This window comes from Buteo buteo, chromosome 10 (assembly GCF_964188355.1).
Source record: "Buteo buteo chromosome 10, bButBut1.hap1.1, whole genome shotgun sequence".
Taxonomy (NCBI): domain Eukaryota; kingdom Metazoa; phylum Chordata; class Aves; order Accipitriformes; family Accipitridae; genus Buteo; species Buteo buteo.
Window position 1 is genome coordinate 16,051,170 of NC_134180.1, and position 24,275 is coordinate 16,075,444.

The following is a 24,275-nucleotide window of genomic DNA, read 5'->3' on the forward strand; positions in this document are numbered from 1 at the left end:
ACTGCACATTGCAGTTGTGCCCTGTAAAACAATACTGGTGATACAATATTATTAATTAGTGATACTGATTAATTAACAGCAAATGAACTATAACATGGGTTGTTGCATTCCCCGTAGCATTACTGACCTGAATGTCAGGATTTAGCTTCAGCTGTCTCACCTAAGCATGGATCATGTAGTTTGAAACTTAACAGCACTGTTTAATTAAGGTGGAAACTCCAGTGTGCCTAGAAATCAATTTAGGAAGAATTGATTGTACCATGAACTAATTGCAGTGAAAGCAGGTTCTGTATTAATTACTGCTATGCATTTAAACAGCTGGTGTTCCATTTATTAGAGAATGGCCACAATTTATTAAAGTCTGATGTTTGCTACATTGGAATTACATGTTATTCTAACGTGGCTGATTTTAATTGAAAAAATTTCATAGCTGAAATAATTATTTTCTTCTCAAAACTTTTACTAAAAATCCCCCTACCAGAGGGGGACTGAATTACTGTATGGCTGTTTGATATTCAACAGAACTTTATATCAGCAGACTTCGATTACATCTCATATGCTTATCTTTGTGGCTTCGAAGTATAAGTTTATACCATAACTTCCAGTGCAGAGGATCTTAAATGGGTAGATGTTGACATACTGAAAGTTTTCTTTCATCTAGATCTGGTAATGGCTGATCTGGATTAGGTAATTTCTGTGAAAATACAACATACTGAATTTCAAATACTTATCTGTAGTTTATATACTGCATCTTCCATTTAGCAAGCCCCTGTGTAATACAACTGTTTGAGATCTAGAAGACTGTACTGCAGTCTCCAAGTTCCACTTTTAATTTTCAGCATTTAAATGGAGGTCGTAATACCTGTTATTGCTTTTTTGTGTCTTGCAGGTATGTTCGAGCAGAAGTACTTGCTGGTTTTGTAAATGGTTTATTCCTCATCTTTACAGCATTCTTCATTTTTTCCGAAGGTGTTGAGGTATGTTATGAAGTCAGTTACACTATCAATTGTCACGTTTCTATTTGTAGAGCATATTTAATGGGGAAAAATGGAAAAATTGAAAAATACTGGTTAAAAATCTGTGATTTGAACAGAGAATAAGGCCATGTGAAATAGCTGTTCTGTGACAAAGAAACCCAGCTTTTTCAGTGTATCTATACTAGCTTCTTAAACAGTATATTTTGATTGTGTGTTGTCACCAGGACATGTGTAAAGACTCAGTGAGATTTACCTTGTCCTTTTTTCAACCAGTTAAGTATGTCGTAGGAAGTTCTTTACTTCTCATTGTTAGACAAATGAGTCCAAGAAGGAAAGGCCAAAACTAGTCGTTCAGAGGACAGAAGTTAGTCATAAGTCACATTCTGTGACAAAGTTGGACTAACTCATTAAAGAAAAAGCATTATCTTCCAAATCTTGAAGTCTAATATAAATGGCAACTAGTAATAGCGCTAACATTTACAAGGGCACTTTTCTTGAATTTTTTTTGCAAGATGGTTCAGGTGATTTCAAGATTAAAATTTAGCCATCAAGGGTGTCTGCACTGAAGTGAGGTAGGATTAAGAGTAAAATTGATAACTGATTCTAATCAGCTTGCATTAATGCTTTTACTTTTTAATAGGAGGTACACTATAAATATGTTTAGACTTCTATTTCAGAATACATTCTAGTGTGGTTTTTAATTAAGAGAGAACTGGGAAGAGCTTTCAGGAACATATCCTCTACATAAATAAGACTAAATACTTCAAAATCAGTATAAATTGGGCTGAAATTGCCTAAAAGCTTGGGAAAACTTCACTCCAAATCTAGAAACAGCAACAAAACTTACTAGAAAAATTTAAAAACTATTACTGAAAGGGTCAAGGGTAACGTTGAAACATCATTCTTTTCCTGCTGGTCTTGGCTCCCATGCTTAGTATTCCCTTTGCTTGTGATGGTGACTTCTTTTCTCTCTATCACTTCAAAATTTTACATCTGCTGGAAGTTTCATTGTCTTGCTATAGCCTGTGCCTTTCATTCCTGTGGACAGATGGTGAATGTTCCTCTCCCCTGTCAATAGTAATTTACGCTCTTCAACACAGCTTCAGATGCAAATTGTGTTAGGCCTATAATGTCTCATTGAAAAAAACTTAAAAGAAAGTAGGGTAAAAAAGAATTTAAAAAAAATAATCTAGATTTTATAATTTTTTAAAAAATGCCACAATTTGTTCTCAGTCTTAATTTCATTCCCCTTATCCCCTCACCCTTCTATGGTGAAAGGAAGAAATGGCATTCTAGACTCTTAGAAGTTGTTTGGATGACTTGAGCGATCCACGTACTACAACAAACTTAAGTGTTTTCATATGGTGTTGAGCCACATCCCACAGCATAATGAAATCTTATGATAAAAGTTAGTTAGACTATCAGAATATTCTACTTTCACAGCTTTAATAAATAAAACTTCAACTTCAGATAGTAAGAATTAGTCTGTGTACCATCCCCAAAACTGAAAGTACTGAATAATTTCTAATTATGTCTTTATATATGCTTGTTTGTATGAGAATGCCTCTGTATCTAAGAAGTTTTTTCAGTCCCTTGTAATAAAGTGAAGAGATTGTAAAATTCTACATTTGCTTCTTGGTTTGTTGTTTTGGGGTTTTTTTGTTTGGTTTCTTTTAGAGAGCACTTGAGCCTCCTGACGTGCATCATGAGAGACTTCTTCCTGTTTCTATACTAGGATTCATTGTAAATCTAATAGGAATATTTGTTTTTCAACATGGAGGTCATGGGCATTCACATGGCTCTGGTAGGATGTCTATAATTTTCCGTAGTTTCCTTTCTTGGCACCCTGTGCTCCAGGACCTTATAATCTTCCAATGAGAACCCTAGTGTTAAATTCTAATGTATTTTTAGTGGGAATCCTAGCCAAATGTATTTGTGACTTGTTGCAATATTGACTTTTATTTTTTATCACTAGCTCTAGTACGTCGCTACTGTACTTTTCATGTTAATACCCATTAACTGGAAGACCTAGAACTCCAGAACCTGCTTTCTGAACATGCACTGTTCTGCACCTTATTGGAAGAGATTTGCAGAGTGTCTTTTGGACAAAATTAAGCTGGAGTTAAGCAAGGTCTTGGCTGGAAAATTTACAAAACAGTGTCTGAACCAAATTTTAAGTATGGAATGATTCAGCTTCAGGTGCTACTCAACTAAATGTCTTGAATTTAAATGCAGAATTTATTTGCCTAAATATATATGGTAAACATTTTGGGTTTGTTTTTTTTCTGCAAAGCTAATTGATATCTCTTTCAGCTTAACACATAAACTGATACAGACTAGTGGAAGAAAATAGTCTTTGGTCTTTAAGCAGCAATTTAAGCTTGAATTTTTAATGTGTGAATGACAGCCAATTCCTGGTTTCTTAAAACAGCTATTTTTAATGTGCTTGTATCTAATTATGTGTACATTTTTCAAATTGTACTAGAAGTGTAACACAACTTGTCTCAGAAGTGGGAATGTATAAAAGCACTTGACTTCTCAAACCAGGTGTATGTTTTATACAGCTGCACAGCATAGATTTGGATGACAAACAGCTTGTGTTAATTGTCCTGGCTTATTTAAAGCCATACCTTAAGATGACCTAAAAGATGAATAGGTTTTGAGTAGCTTAGAAACAAATGTAAGCATAGTTTTATTCAACACTTAAATTTATACTCTGACTGTGATATTTGTTTATAGGGCATGAACACAGCCATTCTCTATTTAATGGTGGTCTTAGCCATGGACACAGTCATGGAGGTCATGGTCACGGCCATGAACATAAACATGCCCATGGACACACTCATGGTCATGGCCATAGCCATGGACACTCTCAAGGTCAGGATTATTGTCATGGTAAGTACTTAGCTAATGTCATAGACGGTCTTGACTCAATTTAAATTTGCTATTAATAATTTACTGAAAAAAAAAAAGAGAGGATACTGGCAGCTTGTTACGAGCGTACATGGAAGTAGTTTCACTAAATGTGGTGTGCTATGCCACTGCCATGTTTTGTGGCTCATTTTGGTAAATGCTGTTTCACTTGCAGTAAGTTCAGTGTTAGTTTTTAAATGTTTTGCTTTACATACGTTTTTTGAATGTTCACTGTAATGTTATGTGTTGGTGAAAGATAAAACAGATGTATGGTATAACAATATAATGAAATTAGTTGAGTGCTCTGTTTCAATTTTTCATTAAAAACAATAGACAAAATTAAGCTGCTTTGCTAGTGTTCTCCGTTTGAATAATTTTACAGATCAAGATATTAGGAAAGATGAACAAGCAATTTTGCTTTGGATAGTGAGGGATTGATATGTTGTACTTGGTTTGTGATCTGGGATACAAGATTTTCCCTGTCTTGTGTAGTTGTAATCTGTTTTAAAGCTGGTTATGAAAAAGGTACTTGGAATCTTAGCTATGCTTAGATCTTTTCTATAAAGGCAAACAATCTGTGAAGAGACATCCATGCAAAATATGATCAGTAACCTTCACTATAGGAGAAGAGACAGTATGGTTACTACCTATTTGAAACAATGCAAATGAAAGCCTTATTGTAATGCAGGGTTGTCAATCCTTCCTGCCTAAGCCATAAACTAGAATCTGATGTGACTGAAAATGTGCACATTCAGAGCAGGGAATAGTGTGGTAACTTGCAGACAGGAAGTGACAAAGAGTATAAAAATATTTACTTGTCCCTTCTATTTTTAGTAAAAAATTGGTGCTTGTTTTCCAAGTGTTCTCCTGGAGTTTGGTTGGAAAGAAGGAACTGCCCCCTTCTGCCTCTTCCTTGCTCTCCCCATGTCCCCCACCCCAGTGGAACAGCGAATGTAGCGATCTGTTTTGTGCAATTTGATATTCAAATCAGCTTTTGCTTAAATTAGTATATATCTTCACTAGGAGTCATTTGCTATCCTTTAACAAGTTTTTCTTAAAATACTTTTCTGACATGTTCCACAAAGGCATTAATCTGCTTCAATGAGAGGATTTTTTTACTTGATTCTACCTTCTCCAAGTGTTATCCTTGTTGTTTTACATTAGGTATAAAATGCTTGCTTAAGTGAAATATTTCTGGTTAGCAAATTTATTTGACCTTACTCTTCTTGCTTGTGTGTATTGCTTGTATTCTTGAGGGGGCCTTACTTTGCTAAATACTAGAAAGGTCTTATTTCTCAGTTTGTTTCCATTAAGAAACAGATATTGAACTTTTAATTTTTCTAAATACATATATAAAATCTGTTGTGTAAAGTGGTATTTTCTTTTTTAAAAAATATGTGTTTTAAGACTTCTAACTTAATTGCTGCGTTAAAAAACAGTAGCTAGAGTAAAGGCCAGTCATTGTGAGCACCTCGTCTGTTCAAGAAATTTAGAAAGGAAGACTATAACAGAATATAACACTAGAGATAGCCTTTGTGTACATTAATATGCCAATAATTGTCTTCACAGATGACCATTCTCTTGAAGGCATGGGTGGATCCAGTAAACAGATTTTACAAGGTATGATGAGAATAAGTATAGTGGTTTATTAGTTTTATCATGGTCTGCCTGCCTGTGACTGTTTGTCACACATCTGTTTTAGAGGTTGCCTCTGGGTAAACGCTACATTTTTCTTAGAGGAGCTATTTTATGAAGTCCCCTTCTGCTGTAAACAGAACAGTGCCATACACTGTGCATGGCTAGGCGTTGCGACTTTCACTGAAATCCAAATGTAGCGCAGTGTCAACACAGTTTGAAAGGGAGATCCTAAAAGCAGGGATTCAGCTTCTGTTCCTGATGCTGAAAGATCAAATAATAAAAACATAGGAAAGAGTGGTTAAAAGCAGAAACCTAAGGAGCCTAATTGCAGTGTAGGCTCTGGAAAGTGAAAAACAGTATTATTAATATAGAATGTATTTGAAAAATGCAGATTGATATAATTGTTAAAATATACCTGAGCTTAAAACTTGCATTTCATCAAGCTATTGCAGTTGGTTTAGACAAGATGATAATTCACTCTAAATTGCTTGAAGGAGTATTGGAGTCCATGACCTCCTGAGCATTAGTGTAAATAAATTACTGATAATTTAGATGTCAGTTTTGAGCTTTGATTAATTTTTTTTGAAGTGTTCAGAAGTTAGAGGGGAGAAATTATGTAACGTAAGAGATAGTAATTATTTGGCATACCCAAGTGTACATACTGTTTTATCTTATTGGATGAATTTCTGGCTTGTTTGTAGTCCTTGAAAATGAACATTTTCAACCTCTTCCAGAATTTATAGTATACTGTATTACGTATATGTATACTCAGTACTTCACTAGAAGATATTTGAAAGTCAGTCTTTTCATGAAAGGCACATTTTAATTGAAGCACATTAAAAAGACTCAGTTTTATATAATTTTATTTTAATTTTTCAGTACTGTGGTGGGTTAGCTCTGGCTAGCAACTAAGTACCCAGCAGCTGCTCTCCCACTCCTGCAGTGGGACAGGGAAGAGAATTAGAAGAGTAAGAGCGAGAACTAGTCTTGGATTGAGATAAAGTTTAATAAGTGAAGGGGAAAAAAAAAACCCCTGAGGCAAAGACAATTGCTCACCACCTCCCACCAGTATATCAATGTCCAGGAAGTCTCCGAGCAACAACTATTTTGGAAAGACAACACCCCAGTTTTATTGCTGAGCACGATGATATATGGTATGGAACATCCCTCTGGTCAGTTTGGGTCAGCTGTCCTGGCTATGTGCCCTCCCAGCATCTTGCCCACCCCAGCTTACTTGCTGTGGGGGCAGAGTGAGAAACAGAAGGCCTTGATGCTGTACAAGTACTGTTTGGCAATAGCTAAAACATTGGTGTGTTATCAATGCAGATTTAGTCACAAATCTAAAACAGAGCACTATGCAGGCTGCTATGGAGAAAACTGAACTCCATTCCAGCAAGACCCAGTACAAATGTAGACTTGGAAAAATCACTACAGAGCTGATTGATAGTTGTGTGTTGTTTTTGTGAGGAAGGTTTATGTGAGTCTGGACAATTGTATTCAAAAAGCTGTTTCTGAATGACTGTACCCATCATTGCCAGCAGAGAGCTCCAAAGGCTAAATTTTAGCTAGCTGCAAAGTGCTTGTTTCATTGTCTTTTAAGTTAGTGTGTTATTCTTCAAAGGAAGAGTGAAGTTGTTCATGTCTGCAGTATTGTTTGATTCTCAAAATCATTTGTCTTGGATTTCTTTGCCAAATAACTTCTGCAAGATATTGTCAATGAAACATAAGCATCTTTCAAAGCTTTACAGAGCTTTCTCTTAACAGTCTTTCCATCTTATACAGTACTTATCATTGTCTGTAGGCATCAGGGAACATGAGTTTCTTTAATGTGGGTGGGTATTGAAAGAAAAAAATTGAGCTACATCTGTTAATCACTGCTTAAGTTGATAGCCATGCCATGAAATAGCCCTTACTGCTAAGTGCACAAAATAATGTAAATCCTTCAAATGCTCTATATTCTCCAAATACGTTGAAATCCTGTGATCATTTTGTGTGTGTTTGACCAAAAATTGACCACAAATTTAACAAGCATAAATCATGTTGTCTAGTTCTTGCAACTCTTCTTCGTAAACTGTCTTTGAAATACTCCCATTAGCTTTCAGAATACCAAGTTGTACTGATATCAATTAATCTCTTACAGGTGTATTTCTACACATTGTTGCAGACACGCTCGGAAGTGTTGGTGTAATCATATCTGCTATATTGATGCAGAACTATGGTCTAATGATAGCAGATCCTATTTGTTCAATGCTGATAGCACTACTTATAGGTGTAAGGTAAGTGTTGCTATCACTGGCATTTGGTAGTATTTTTTATGCTAGTTACAGCACAAATTACAGCTCAGAAGAAAAGGTTTGTCTGTTATGCTAATGACTTACAACATTTGCTTTTCTTCCAAAAGTGATGCGTTACCTCTGTTCCATACAGCTGTTCTGGTGTGCTCTTACATGAGCTATCTTTCTTTTCCTTTTCTACAGCTACAGCTTTTGCTCCTAAATCTGCATATTTTACCCCTGTTTGCATAATACTACAAAAATGTCTTTCAGGTTCAAACTGTAGAAAGCTTCCTCTCTGTTTTTAGTGCATGCTTATATAAACCAGTGTACTCCAGTAAATGGAGCAGAATGGCTTCAGGGCAGTAGAGTTGAGCCTGCTGGCACAGGATGTGCCCTTGTCCTTGACAAATCAAGGCTGGTAATTTTTTTATTTTATTTTTTTTCCCCAGCGAGAACCGTTTTTTCCTTTGTATTCTGAGACATCCTTATTCCTTTTAAGATCTGATAAAAATGCTTCAAGTAGTTCTGGGCTTTCCCAGTTGTTACTTACCAAGATCACTGTAAATGTGAAGCTATTTGAATTAGACTGGACAAGCAAACATTTAATTCAGTGATGCTGTTACTGAGGTTTTTCTGGCAGCAGTTTCAATGGTGGCATAGGGCAGAGTGCCACAACTACAGTTACAACCTAATAACTGAACACCTTTGTCTCTTCAGCAGTAGTGAGTGTCATCTGATTAACTGCAGCTACTTGTGTTTATACCATATATGGCATCTTTATACTCTATGCATGGCAGCGTTCACAGAATTATTGATGTGAATCTCCCTATTTATCAGAGTAGGGCAATATGCATCAGACACTAAATGCCCACAGAGATCTGTGTGCTAGAGATCACTATTAAATTACCACTTTATATTAAACTTAATATTTTTACTTAAACCTCTTGTAATTTCATAAAGGACAAATTATTACAAACTAATTCTATTACTGAAATCTCGAAAAATGGGAAATAAAATTTGCAGGTTACCAAGGGGAAAGAAACTATTGCTGAGGCAATAGATGAGTAAAATACAGATTTCCATACACTTTGTATTTTAAGGGTCTAGCTTTGTGTACAGCAAAGCACATGTGGAGTACTGATCCGAAAATACCATGTGAATGAGAGTTTTTTTCGTCCATTTGTACAGAGGTTGGATGAAGACTACCTTCCATAATAGAGGTTTCATAATAAAGCTGTTTATAGGTCTTCTAGCACAGTTAGGAGGAACGTCTGAGGTCCATGTTCTGTGCTGAAAATGCTGGAGAAACTCACTGTTTGATGTGTCTTTTGACCTGATACCAGACCTCAGCCTGTAACATTATTGTGTTGGTCCACAACACTATTAATGATCTCTAGAATCATTATGCTAACTGAATGCAGTCAGCTGCATCATAGTCAGTAGAAGCAAGCCTGCATTTCTTGCAGACTGACACATCCTGGCACAGCAGTGGAGCAAACACTAATTGCGTGGCGGGGTGGTGGTGGGGGAGTGTGTGTTATTTTTTGTTTTAAGCAGTCCTACAGACAACTACTGATGTTTTTGCTTGAAATGCACTTAAATGAGATCATAAACAAGATGACTGGCAGTTTCAGGTGGATGTTCTTTGAGAGCTTGAGTCCCCTTTTGTGGTGTTTTGCTTTAGTAATCCTCATTTACACCTCTGGACATAAAACCTTTGTTTATTCTGCCTTATTCTTCACTATGCTTTGTGTGTGAAGTGCTCTTCTAGAATTAATGCAAGAGGTTTTTCAGATTTTCCCGTAAGGTGATCTTTTGTAACAATAATATGGGGGCCAAACTGACAATTGCCAGGATAGATAATAGTTTTGTCCTTAATCTTTTCAGGTCACCTAAATCTAACCTAGAGAAAAGATTATACTGAAATTTTGTGAAATTTAATTTGAGGTGGAAAACATTGTTTGCAGAAAGACTTTAAACTCCTAGTAGCAAGAGCTGTGCCTAGTCTTTTTTAAATTGTCTATTTGCTGATGGGGTGCGTGTGGGTTTGAGGTGGTGAGGAGGGTGATGTTCAGTATCTAGTACAGGGATTCCTGGCCACTTCTGTGGGCCTATTTGCAGCCTTGGTAAGTAACTTTTGTGGGGGATTTGGCTTTAGATTAAATAACTGACTGCCGTTTCAGAGGAATATTTGTCAATTTTACTTGTGCGAAGTAGCCCACTCACATCCCTTTTACTAGTTAAACCAACTTTGATAAGGTGGAGTGGGATAAGAATATATGTGTGCCCCAACAAGCAGACCCATGCATGTGTGTTTAAAAATCAGGATCTGTTCTTTGTGGCTGTAGAAAAGCAAGCATAGTTTTGAGGCAGAGATGCAAAAGCCAGTCTGATGAAGTTGTCCAAAAGTTTTAATGCTGTCTGGGGACTTTCCCCTAGTTGGGACTGTAAAGCTTTGCTGCTTTCAAATAGGGTTGTGTAAAAGCTCCAAGGTGCTGTCTCTTTGTACAGGACTACATTAGCTGTTTGGTTTAAATCTAAATAGTAGTGTATTTTCATGCTGGTCTTCCCAAGCTCTTTTGCCTGACTCCACATTTTAAGTATATGAAATTGTCCATTTCTGTTTTAATTAGCTGCTTAGACCTCTGGTTCTACATTAAACGTATTAGTTATAAACTGATGAACTAGAGCAAGCAATACTCTTCTTTACTGCTGTTAATGTTAACCAACAGCTCTCAGTGAAAGTGAAACCTTGAGCATGGATCTTCTTCTATGTCTTTGAGTACTCTGAAGCTTTAAAGTAAAGCATTGAAATGTCAAAATCTATATGGAAATGCTTTTGCTCTTGGCTGTCAACTGTTATTTGGGAGGGAGACTTCTTTCGTAGGAGAATGTCTTTTTATGTATGTGTGTATCTTTGAGCTCTTGTTGTGCTGACCTTCTGTCACTTGTTCTCAAATGCCACATTACCATATTGGATTACGACTTGCCTGTAGTACAGGTGTTCTTCTGTCATCACGAAGGTATCTTAGGAAACAGTTGTGAATATTGCAGATGGCTCCATGAGTGTAAATCTAAAGTCATGGTGGGAGAGTTAATTAACAGAATTAAATCCTGTTAATTTTTAGATAATGAGGATGCACTATTGTGAATGTTACAGTCTAGAAACCCTGCTGGTTGTATATGAAAATAAAGTTAACATAGAGCAAATTATTTTGATAAAGTTGGAAATTCCCAATAAAATACAAACTGATAAATTAATTTTTACTCATGTTAGTTGGCGGCTTTCTTCTCTAAGGGAAGAATCCTCAGACCAGTCTAGATTTCACTATCAGTTTGCATCTGTGTTTAGTCTAAGTAGTTAGTAGGCTTTCCAGCTGGAACAAGCTTGCATAGAGATGAATTAGGACAGAATTGTAGATGTAAATTTAAGGCAGGAGTCTTCTATGGGATAAACACCCATCTTGTAAACAGTATAATAAGGTACCTGTCGTGGTTTAACCCCAGCCAGCAACTAAGCACCATGCAGCCGCTCACTCACTCCCCCCCCATCCAGTGGGATGGGGGAGAAAATCGGGAAAAGAAGTAAAACTCCTGGGTTGAGATAAGAACGGTTTAATAGAACAGAAAAGAAGAAACTAATAATGATAATGGTAACACTAATAAAATGACAACAGTAATAATAAAAGGATTGAAATGTACAAATGATGCGCAGGGCAATTGCTCACCACCCGCCAACTGACACCCAGCTAGTCCCCGAGCGGCGATTCCCCGCCCCCACTTCCCAGTTCCTAAACTAGATGTGACGTCACATGGTATGGAATACACCGTTGGCCAGTTTGGGTCAGGTGCCCTGGCTGGGCATGAGAAGCTGAAAAATCCTTGACTATAGTCTAAACACTACTGAGCAACAACTGAAAACATCAGTGTGTTGTCAACATTCTTCTCATACTGAACTCAAAACATAGCACTGGACCAGCTACTAGGAAGACAGTTAACTCTATCCCAGCTGAAACCAGGACATACCTTGAAAGAAGTTTTTGGATTCCTAAGTTTAAAGAGTAGTTTTCTTAATCAGCTGGACAATCTGGGGCACTATCACTATTGGGATTTGGGAAAGATTATATTCTTGCGGTATGATGGGTATTATTGGAAGTGTGTATTCAGAAACATGTTTGAATTATTTTCAACAAAACCAGGTTTATTTTCTGATGCTGAGCTTTAGGTATATCTATTTAAAAGAGGAATTCTTGTGGTAAAAGTTGCAGGAGGAGCAAAGATAATGGCGTGACAGTAGTTAGGTATGTGGGTTTGAGACTACAGAGAATCCATTTTGTCTTTAACAAATTAAAGACATGCCAAACATTGGCATGTTTTTTGGCCTGATGAGAGATTGTCATAGGAAGATCTAAGTAATGCATTAATGTGGTACCATGGTATAACTAACTCGCAGCTTTTATATCCTGTAAAGATACTATGATGCAAATAGTACAAAGTAATCTAGAAAAGTAATTAGATTAAAATGGAAGAATAACAGATGTTGAATGTGGTATCCATTACCAAGAACTTTCAGGTTCCCAACTCTAGCTGCTTCGTTACCTGAGTATGTATTGAAATTTTCTTCAAATGGAAAATAATTATCTCACTGAATTTTGTCTCAAATTGTACAAAAATAAATACTTTGCAATTCAATTTCATAATTTTCCTGAAACCGATGATTAAACATAGTTTAATTTAAAAATATATATCAGTAAATATACATTAGTATGTTACACTTTGCATGTCCAAGCAAATATTTAATCAAAATGTGGATATCATAGTGCACTTACATTTTTAGTGTACTTTAAGGTCATGAAGTAGCTGTTGCAATTTATTTATGCCATTGCAGTAAGCTGTGTTTTGTTGAAAGTCTGATGATACTGTGTTCATACAGGCCATTAGATTTTAAATACAAAATGCATACATTTTAGGAATGTGTATAGACACTTTGTGTGGTCCAAATGTATCAGGCAAAGGCATAAGCTGTATAGAGTTTGTTTTAATTTACTTAAACTGTAAAAGTAATGTTTTTGATTCTTCATGTACAGTTAATGTTTGATATAAAAAGCTGAATGAGGTGATGGTGATAAGATGCCTTTAGAGGTTCATGAGACCCTTTGAGAAGCATTTTAATAGCTTGCATTTTAGCAAGGAAATTTTAAAGAAAAAACTACATGAAAAATGAAAGACAAACTAAAATTAAGAAATTACTGTCTAATTGGTGAATTTAGTGTTTAATACTTGGTACATTTTTAGTTGTTTGAGGGTTTAATGAGTTTATATTTTGTGCTTTTTTTCTGAATAAAATGTGCATATACCACTTAGCCTGATAGTGGTTTGGCTTCAATCATGTATCCTCCAAGTTAGTTGCTTAATGGTCTGAGTTTGACTTACAGAGTGTGCAGGGCATGGGTAGGCGGTAGATTTGATCCAGGGCTCTTTCTTTTTTTTTCTTTTTTTTTTTTTTTTTTTAATCTGTATTCTTTCTAGGATACTATATATCCAAAGAGGGAATAAAGGCAGAGCACAAATCCTTATTCCCTTCCGTGGAACTATGTATAATAAACCAATAGAATATCAAAGCAGTTGCATGTGAGTGCAGAGGGGAATCGTTGCTCTTTATCCAAGATTGCTTGTGTCTAGATGAAATAACTGTTCTTTCATTTTATCTTGAGTGTTTGCTAGCTTCAGTGTTGGGCATCTCTCTCTGATTTACTTGAGTCTTGCCTGTTCCTATTAGTGGGTCTTCTGTATTCAGTTTTCTGAAATGATGGCAACACTTGCCAAAAGAAATCACAAAAATATTTGTATAGGATGACTAAAGAACTTATTGTTGCCATATAAAGCTGTACAGCCTCTAATTTGAAACCTATTTTGTCTTGTGCAGATGCATGAAGGATTGAGCAACACCTCTTCAGAGAAGTCAAGCAGTGCTTTTAATTCAAATGGTTGAGACTTCCTGTAGACATGTCTAATTAGTGCAAATTGTCAGCTACTGACATGGTCGCTCTGTGTTGCTCCTGTGGTCCTTCACTAAAACTGCTCTAAGATGACACATTCTCTGCCTAACTCCTTGTGAGTTAGTGCAGAACATTCTGGTTGGACAGTGAAAATCCAGTATGGGATTCTTCTGAGGTTGTTTCCACTGACAAATAAATACACTTCTAAGCTTAGTGGAAGCAGAAATCGGGTAGTCCTTGCTAGAGTATAGAGAGGTAAGATTAGTTACTTCCCTTCAGTAGACTGTGACTGTCTACATCCCAGTAAAAGCCTGTCTTTAGTACAATTGTATAGAAATATCGTTCATACCTATTACACCTCATGCTTTGAAATTTTACCTTTTTGAAGGAGGAAAAATTGCCTATATATTACTGTTCTGATATAGAGAGGCAAAGACATGAAGTCAGATACTTTCCACTTTGCAAATTTTATTGTGCTTTTACTTGCTGTAGAAAGTTGTGTTTTCTCCATTTATTTATTCATCTGTTGAACCTTGACAAACAGAGGGTTTGGTAGTTTGTGGTTTCTCAATTGGAGGGCTATAGCCTGTAATCTTTTAAAATCTCTGCATCATAAATCTATGGCCAATTCTGAAGGATGAAGGCGGGGGGGGGAAGGGGTTGTAGCTCTTGAGTATTCCTGGAGGCTACCGCTAATATCTGATGAACCTTTCTTTGATTACTTTCTGTACTATCTCATGCAAGTGTCCATTAATTATAAAGCATAAATAGGACATGCCTAAAAGATGAGTCTGGTTTATAGCATTTTGTTTGAAGTGTTTTTTTAAAAAAAGACTTGACTATTCATGGTTGTTCAGGTCGACACAAGTTTTTTTTCCAAGGTGTTTTCCTCATAATTTAATGTGCCTGAATCAATAAAGAATTTCTCAAGTCTCTGAACTGCTTTTAATATTTAAAGCTAAATGTTCCTTTATTTTTTTAGTCTTAGGATTCAATGCCTTATTCTGAAATGTTGAAGCAATTTTAGTATTTCAATCAGCTATGTGAAATTAGTCATCAAGCAAAAGCCACAACTCCAGTATAAAGCAAGAAGTTGTCCAAAACCACTATTAGAGCCACATGTTTCTAGAAAGGCACCATAGACTAAATATGATACTAGATTGGATAGAGCATGCAGACTACATATTACGTGGTCAAAGAAATGAGGCAATTTACTTCAGTCATTTAGTGAAGTTGTTTCCATGGATTACATCATTTTTACATAAAGTCTAGAACTGCTTGAGCATGATATAAAAGAGCTTTGGGGGAGGACATGCCTGTAACGTTTGGGGTATATACCTATAATGTTTGGGTCATAACAGTATAAAAAATTACTTTTTTAAATGAAGTGCTGAATTCACTAAGAGTCAGAAAGAATGTTCTGTAGGAAAACTCCCCCAAACTAGCATGCTTGTCATTGGTGGTGTTTTGAGCCATCATTGCTAAATGGCATGCCTTTTATTTACAGGGTAATGGTACCTGCCAGCCTTGTGTGAGAATCAAAGTACTATGTTACTATGAGAACAGTCAATTTAAAATTGGAAAAGTAAATGTTGAACCTGTGATCCTTGTCTTGAGCAAAGCCTGCAGTCTGATTAAAATTGCCATTGCCTAATAGAAAAATTTTATTAAAGTTCTGAAATAGACTGACAGTCTTGGCACTGCAGATGTGGATGGTGGCTGGAAAAAAAAAAAAGATTTTGAAATCTGGCTGTAGATTTTCAGCTATGGTATTTGAAGAGCCATCGCTGGTCCTGAGTCTTAGCAGTGTTTGTTTACCTTCCACAACATCTGTCAGAAGTATCCTCTATTTTCTATAGTGCTGAGAGCACGAAATGAATTTCCAGCTGTGCTCTGACTACAATGACTGTGTAAAGGGTTCTTCACTGCGGAGTTGTTTTCAGCCTTTCTGTCCAAGATCATGACAATGCCAGAGTCTTGCTAGTTATGACTACAGAAACAGTGGCATAAACAGGATGGGACTGGCATGGGTATGAGTGTTATCTGAATGTGATGCAAGTTGATTAAGAGTCTGATGCTTTCGCTCTTCATTGTTAATCAGGCCATGTGTAGTAGTGGTAGGCTGGATATATGAGACTTATGTCAATGGCTTTTATCTTTTTGAACACCTTTTGCTTCCTCTTAAACAGTGTATGTGAAAGTGTGATGTGCTGCTGACTCATTTTGCACACATTAGCTGCTTTTGATATTATGGCTTTTGTAGAAGATATGTTTATGTCCCAAGTCTTGTTGTGGGTTAGCACCTCGTTCAAATTCCATTGTCTTGTAAAAGTGTGATGTTTTAGATTCAAGGCTTGGTAATCAGAGACCATTGGAAAATTGCATCTGCTTTTAGCAGCGAAGCTTACAGACTGCTTATGCATGAAAAAACTCTCCACTTGCTGAGCATTCAGCATTATTTATTTTCCTCAGTAGTCTTTCTATAGACCAAAAAAAGGAGGGGAAATACCAGTGCAATAGTTGTTGCAGAGACAACCACGTGTATTTTGCAGTAATGACTAATCCAAAAACAGGAAAGCTTGGTCAAATTCTCTAACCACATTTTCAGCCTGCTTGGTATCATCATCTTTCCTAGTGTTTTCTTCAGTCACATGAGATGGAACTAATCTTTCTAGTGCCTCGTGCTGATTAAGTAATACTGGTTTTTAGTTAGTTTTTGAGAAAAGAGCATACTGTGTGGCATTTAGGGTTTTAATTAAAGGTTTTTTACTTCAGTAGTATGCATGAAACAATGCAAAACCTGAGACATCGGAGAACTGGATTCTGTAGTTTGTCTTGTTAGTTTGTCATGTTAATTTGTCTTACCGTAAAGGACAAACTTGTAAGATAGTGTCCCTTTGGATGCAGAGATGAGTGCGTAGGCTTCTGTGCTCTAACTGCATTTGTGAGGGCATACTGCATCGCTGCTGCTCTCTTTTGGCCTTTTCAGCTTTGCAAGAGATAAATTTGTAGCTGAACAGTATGTCTAAGTTAGAGGAGGCAGATGTGAACTGGGGTATGCTTCAACTGGCACCTGTAGTATCAAGCCACATCCTGATTTACTTTTATTCTTTGGACCTTTAAGATGTTGCTGTTTCAGTTAAACACCATGGCTTTAGCATTTTTGTGAAGTCTGGATAAAAGCATAACTTGTGCAGCTTTACTGCTAAAAACTTGCACAGGAGGTTTCCCTCTTACAGCTTTAGCATAGAGCCATTACAAAAACATGACTGGGTGAAATCTTGCCAGCAGGGAGACTATCTTTTAAGCTGTACCACCTATCCTAGGAGTGGAGTGTCTTCCCCATTCACCTTTTTGTATATTAGTTGATTTTGAGGTAATGGTTCCAATATGTGCTCCTTTAAACTGCACCCCATGGCCTGGCAAGGAGAGACAACCTTTGGTACTTGTACACACCTTGCTGATTGCATAGACTTAACCTTGGAAGATAAGTTTCTTAGGCAACAAGGTTTTCAGAATGAAGCAGATCTTAATTTTAAATGCATCTTTAGCTGAAGAGCTCTCTAACAGGATTTTAACTTCCTCTTTTCAATATGCATCCTGTTCCAGAATGAATTAACCAGTTTCACTGACCAAAACTGTCTTTGGAATGGGTTAACATGCCTCAACCTGCTAGTCTTAAATCTCCATAGGCTGTCTCTCCAAATCTCCTACTTGCCAATTCATTGCCATTCTATCAGATAATGTACATCTGTTTTATCAAATAATGTACATAAGTTGTGCAAATCGGACATATTTTGGTTAGATTTCTTTCATGGATTTTTTTCACTCTAGTGGTATGTTCCAATAAAAAGGCAAGCTCCTACATTCTCCATTCCTTTAGTCCTTTCCCTGGGAAAAATATGCAGCCTGTACACGTGTGGTTTTTGAAGCCTTTGGATGCATATGTTAGAGGGGCCTTGTTAAATTTATGGGCATGGAGTCAGTGTTCAAAAATCTTGTATTCAGTTTGCATCCTGGACCTGTATATTGGTCTTTCAAGGTTTTTATTAAGAAGAAAACCTCCATTTTAAATAGTGAGTTAAACTGAAATTAATTCAGCAATGGAGTATTTTGGCAGCTCCAGCTCCCTTTGTAATGCTTGTGACATGGACGTTATTTAGTGAGATGGGTCCGTTGATAAGAGAACCTTTTTCCCTAAACTTTTGTAATCCACTATATGTAGAATGTGAGGCTCCAGTTAAGCTTCCTTTAGACAGATTGACAGTTATTGCATTGCTAAATGTTTAATCGTCTTGGTGACAGGTCCAGTTTAGGCAACTCCTGCCCGCTCCTAATTGCTTCTTCCTGTTTCTGAACCAACTCCTCAGTAGCAGTGCAACTGTGTGAGGCCACATGATGGAGTGCATCAGGCACTGAATTTGGCTGGAATAACCAGTGTGCCTGCAAGTAGACTTAATTTTAGGGTGGTGGTTTTTCCAGGGGTTCATTAGACAAGGCATGCAGCTTCTAACTCTCTCCCACCCCTGGCTAAGCATTAGCCAAGGAGTGAGCTGAGCAGTCAATCAGCCAGCACTGCTTCCATGTACAAATGGAATCATCTCTTTAAAAATGGAAAGGAATGGTTAGGTCATGTTGTTCAACATCTGCAAATATACAGCTGGTCTATGCAGTGCATTCTACATCACTTCATGAGATTTTAAACAAAGCTGCTGTGGTTTCCTTTAACAGACGGCACAACTAATGTCCAACAAATATTTTCTGGATGCTTTTTATCCCATCACTATATACTCCAGCTGTGATGGCAGTGCTGAACATTGAAATTCAGCTTATAATTTCTGAAATATATCATCACTTTTGGTCTAGAGTGTGAGGTGACTTACATGCTCTTGAAATTAGATTGCTATTTAAGTTTTAGTGTTGGGCTATAGATATTTGTCATCTGCTTGAAAATTTTAGGATGCTCTGAGCCAGATGTGATGTGCTAGTCAAAAAAAAAAAAAAAACCACACACACAAAAAAAAGAAAAAAAAAACAAAACAACCCAAAACTTAATAAGAGTATAAATTTTTAGTGGTACCTTCAGGGTATGGGCTTACTGGTCTCCTGGTGTTATTAAAAGAAGAAGAAAAAAAAAAGAAAAGGAAAAATAATAAAAAAGGGTATTAGTGTGATCTTAGTTTGCTGATTAAACAAGACCATTTGGCCAGGAGGGAACCTCTAATTGCTTCCAAATGTTTAATCCTTGAGCTTGGATGAGACCCTACACTTAGTTCACTTCAAGAATATGCTAAGTTGTCTGTTTCTGACAAATAACTTTGTTATAGCTGGACTGGTCCATACTAATTTTGTTTTATCAACTCGCTATTATTGTCTTAGTTCATAAGAAAAATATGCCTTAAGCCAAACACAAAAGCAAAAACCATTTCAGTTGCATATTTTTATCACTGGTTGTGAGTGATTGCCATTGAAGTGGGTTTTGGTTTTGAGCAATACTTATCAGCTGCTTTGTCAGATAACTTTTAAGACACTAAGAAATTTCATCTCAAATCCCATGATTAAACTATTAAGTCTTTTGTGACTGTCCACCAGTTGTCTCTGTGGAAAATCTGTGGGAAAAGTAATCTTGCCTTTAGTAAGATACCATAGCAATTTTGTCAATCCTTTTATTTTCTATATCAGGCAACTTTCTTAGCTTCTGGTGGAACAACTAAAGAAAAATTATTCAAGAGTATTAAGGAGTATTATGTTGCTCTTTGTTCTGCATCTTTTGAAAACATAATAGTAGCTAACTTCCTTTTTTCTTTCCAGTATTGTTCCACTTTTAAAAGAATCCATTGGAATTCTGATGCAGCGAACTCCTCCTTCCTTGGAAAACGCCCTGCCTCAGTGCTACCAGAGGGTGAGCTCTTAGGCCGTTTTTGCTTCAGATCAAGCTGCTGACTGAATGAGCTTCAGCTGTGTGTATGAGGGTATTTTGTGATGTTTTTCCAGTAACGCTTGTGAAATGTTCCTTAGATTATACAAATGGAGGTACCAGTTTGATTCTTATCTTTCTGAAGTCCTAAATTGTGTATAGCTTCAACTCAGTTTGTGTTTTAAAATGTGCTATGTTGGTTTAGAAAAAAAAAATCCTGGAGCTTTTCCTCTCAAGGTACTTTGTGCTGATATAAAGTGCATGTTTTTCTGTTTCGTTCAGCTTTTGTCCCCCTCAAAATCTAGTTCTTAGTAAAGTGGGGTGGAGTAACATTGGAAGTGTATTTATAAGAATGTAGATTACTCTGGATTTGACCTCTCCTGGTACTCTCGTTTAACTTAGATAAGTTAAATAAATAGGTATTACTGTGTCATGACCTGAGCATTGAAGCACCTTTGCTTCAGTTAATAGAAGAAATAGAAGTTAATAGAAAGCACTTGTAGGAGTACCATCTTTCCTCGGGAAGTTACAGGATTGTAATCGTCATGTGGAGGGTTTGCTAAAATTGGACAGAGGAAGAAGAAGAGTTTTGACAGGACAAATCTAAGCCCTCACAAAATATTTGCAGAAATATTAATATATTACTGTTAGTAGTTAGAATCTCTCACAAATTGTTTAGTGGGAAAACTCCTGCATTGCAAAAATTGCTGTTTTAATTGAATGCCCTCTCAAATTTAATAACTGTGACTTTTCTCCTTGGATACCACTGTTTTCAGAAATGTTTTCAGTTAGATATATGTAGAATGTAAATGCAGCAAGATATAAAATCATGACATGTACGTACAATCTGTATGTTTTCACCTTCCTTACTATTACTGAGATAGTATTAAGGAATTTAAGTGAAATATCGCAAATTGCGCAGTTAGCTAGAATTAGAAGAATGCATTGGCTTTTATAATATTTTCTGTAAAACAGTACAGACAATCATTTTCTGAAATATATTTTTAAAAATTTGACTGTATTTTCAGGTGCAGCAGTTGCAAGGAGTTTACAGTTTACATGATCCACATTTCTGGACCCTCTGTACTGATGTTTACATAGGGACTTTGAAACTATTAGTAGCTCCTGATGCTGATGGAAGGTGGATTCTAAGCCAGACTCACAATATTTTTACTCAGGTATGTCTCATCAGCAGAAATCACATCTCAAAGCGTAAATTGCCTGTCACGTGATGTGACGACGTAATTCTTATCAAGAAAAATTAAATGTTTCTGGTTTTGGTATCAGTATGTTTTGAAAAGCTTCGCTGCTCCAGCTGTATAGAACAATTTCAAAATACTCAGTAATGTAGATGGAATTACTGTACCTCTCTGCATTATTTTTTTGATGCCACTTAATGGAAATAACAGCTGTAATTGTCTGAGGTGTATCAAATTAAGTTGAAACCCTATATTGACCTATGAGGAACCAAGAAAATAGATGAGGCTTACCTCAAGATACAGCTTCCGACCACAGACTGGACCTACTTAAGTTTTTCATTGTGCTGATGCTGTATTTGTCATTCATTTCTATCCCTCTAAGAATCCATGGTCTTTGCATATTTTGTCTTTTAGTAATATCCATGCTGTGGTGATGTCGTGGTTTAACCCCAGCTGGTAACTAAGCACCACACAGCCTCTCACTCACTGCCCCCCCGCTCAGTGGGGTGGGGGAGAGAATTAAAAAAAAAGTAAAACTTGTGGGTTGAGATAAGAACAGTTTAATAGAACAGAAGGGAAGAAACTAACAATGATAACAATAATAATAAATGGCTTGGAATATACAAAACAAGTGATGCACAATGCAATTGCTCACCACTTGCCAACCAATGCCCAGTTAGTCCCTGAGCAGCGATTCCCACCCAGGCCAACTCCCCCAGCTTACATACTAGACGTGGCATCAGATGGTATGGAATACCCCGTTGGCCAGTCTGGGTCAGCTGTCCTGGCTGTGTCCCCTCCCAAATTCTTGTGCCCCTCCAGCCTTCTTGATGGCTGGGCATGAGAAGCTGAAAAATCCTTGACTTAGTCTAAACACTATTCAGCAATAACTGAAAACATCAATGTGTTATCAACATTCTTCTCATACTGAACCCGAAACATAGCACTCGCTACACCAGCTACTAGAAAGAAAATTAACTCTATCCCAGCTGAAACCAGGACAGGTGATCACTAGTTAAAACGTAACCATCAATTGTCATGTTGTATATGACCAGTATGTTCCCATTTATTTCCTTACAGTTATATTTTTTTATATAGATAGTGATGTATTTGATAGCACTTGTAGCTGATATGAAATGCTGGAATTCTTGTGAACAACAGAAACTTTATTAGAAGTTGATAGTTCTTGCCTTAAGATTAAAAACTTATAAATTTCAGAAAGACTTTTCTGTTGCTTCCTTATACTTTTAACCATGAAACATGAAATTCAGTTTGGCTGCCTATCCGGTATAGCTACTGGATGTGAATGGTTTACAAGTAGAACTTAGAGTCTATTAAGATAAAATAGAAAATTTCTCTCCAAGCAAGAGAACTTTGTGAAGAATAAAGCTGGAAACTTTCTCATACCATGCAGAGCCAAACATCCTGGTTTTATCCTTGACGTTGGAGGACTGTATTTGAAAAAACTATTACATTTTTCCATAATGTCCTTTCTGTGCTTTTGAGTAATGGAGAGTTTTGTAGTTGAAAAGGAGACAAATATTCCTGTTTATAACCAGTGTTTTAGGTAACAGAATATTATTAGCTAAAGGGTAATATTTTGGAGATATGTAAATTACTGACTTCTCTAAGTGAGCTGGACAGTGAAGAAAGGGAGCTTCTGATCAGGTATATTTGATACTGTAAATAAAGACTGCTTCTGTCAACAGGTTAATTGGTGCTTGCATAAATGTTCTTTTCAAAGCTTTCTACAGTGGGGAAAGTCTGTGTGTGCTCACATGCACATTCTTTTCCTTGTTCTATATGTTGTCTTGGCCCACTGCATTGGCAGGTTGCGTATGTGATGGCTTAGTGAATTTTTTATGCATCTGATAAGTGCCCCTTTTACTAACTGTTTTACAACATCTATTAAAAATTCCAGACTGGATGGGGGGGGGGGGGGTGTGGTGTTATGCATCTTGCCTACTAAGTTTCTGGACTTTCAGGAGAGACACCACTGATGCCAACCCTACAATGTGCTGCCTGAATTCTTTTGAACTCCTTAAAGTTTAAGGAATTTTAAAGTAGTCAGTTATGGGGAACCCAATAAAAATAAACACAGGTAATTGTTTTTATGTTAGAGACTTAGGAAAGGAGGATTTGTTGTTACAAATATTCTAAAATCAAACTTTATGAATAAAATTTGGTCCTTTTTGAGATGTTCCATCACATACAGCTTTAGATTATTGAGTAGGTAGAAATCAGTCCGTTTGGCTTATTCTGCAGACTGAGTAGTTTGAAATTAAGGGATATTTTTGGGGCAGGACTATACAGAACATCCTATTACATTAAAACTAATTTTACATCTCAAGTCTCCAAAGGATTGCATTTTCCAAGGGAGTCATTAGCTCTTCAGCTGTTTTGTAGCTGTGCAGGTATCAAGAGTCATGTGTCTAGAAAGGGAATTGGGAGAACAAGGTCTCTCATTTTTCTTACCTGACCTATGGTAATAAGCGGAGGAACAGTTGAAACAAGTAGAGGTTTTTCTCCTTAGTAATATTGGCCTTCATTAATCTTAATATAATTGATAGTTGTTTTTGCCACTCAACTGAGCAAGTTGATGATAGTTGAAGACAATATGATCTTTAGCGGTGTTCAGCCTAATGCTTCAAGATCACGTTGCATAACCAGTGACCATCACAACATTGTTGCTGGCCTGCCGCTGAGGTTAAAATTAATGACTAAATGATGTTTTTAATGCTGTTTTATACTGAGTGATGATAAAACTAAGCAAGTCCATCTAAGCCTAGTTTAATAGGATTTCTGAGGAGACAAATACTTTCGTACAATTCACATACGTTTACCAAAAGTTATTTTAGTGTGTCATGATGTCATGTAAATTCACTGTAGTCGTTGTTTCTTGCTAAAATCTTAAGCATAGAACTGGTTCGAATAACAGATCCCATGTTACGCTCTTGTGCTTAGCTCCATTTTAAACTGACAGTTTTTCAAGCAGCTTGCTTTTCAGGAAGTTAAACTTGTACAAAATAAAGAATTACTTTTGTGCAGTTTCACGTACGACAGTTATTTAGGATGAACCAGACAAGGTAATGTAGCAAAGCTAATGTTGATATATAATTAACATATGTGCACTTGACTGTGTGAAGAACTATGTATTCATACAGCACTCTCAAAGTTTGTAGGTTTCCAGATTGCCAGTATCTCAGTGAATTATGTGTTAAATGTGGAAGATGAATTACAGAAAAATAAGATGCTGAGGTTTTTGCTAGGTTACTTACTGACATGGGCTGGTGTTCAGGTCAGTTAAATTGCTTTGGCCTTACAGGTTTTTTTCACTCTCCTTCTCTTTTCCATAG

General features: G+C 36.6%; 1 protein-coding gene across 5 annotated transcripts in view; it reads left to right on the forward strand.

Annotated features, from left to right (window-relative positions):
* SLC30A7 (solute carrier family 30 member 7) overlaps positions 1 to 24,275 on the forward strand; it is a 42,169-nt gene that overhangs the window by 12,798 nt on the left and 5,096 nt on the right. For all 5 annotated transcript variants that reach the window (XM_075038781.1, XM_075038782.1, XM_075038783.1 and 2 more), the window contains 7 exons: positions 890 to 977; positions 2,655 to 2,781; positions 3,717 to 3,872; positions 5,460 to 5,510; positions 7,669 to 7,804; positions 19,615 to 19,705; positions 20,749 to 20,898. In XM_075038781.1, coding sequence (XP_074894882.1) covers positions 890 to 977; positions 2,655 to 2,781; positions 3,717 to 3,872; positions 5,460 to 5,510; positions 7,669 to 7,804; positions 19,615 to 19,705; positions 20,749 to 20,898 — 799 coding nt within the window. The remainder of the gene's footprint in view (positions 1 to 889; positions 978 to 2,654; positions 2,782 to 3,716; positions 3,873 to 5,459; positions 5,511 to 7,668; positions 7,805 to 19,614; positions 19,706 to 20,748; positions 20,899 to 24,275) is intronic.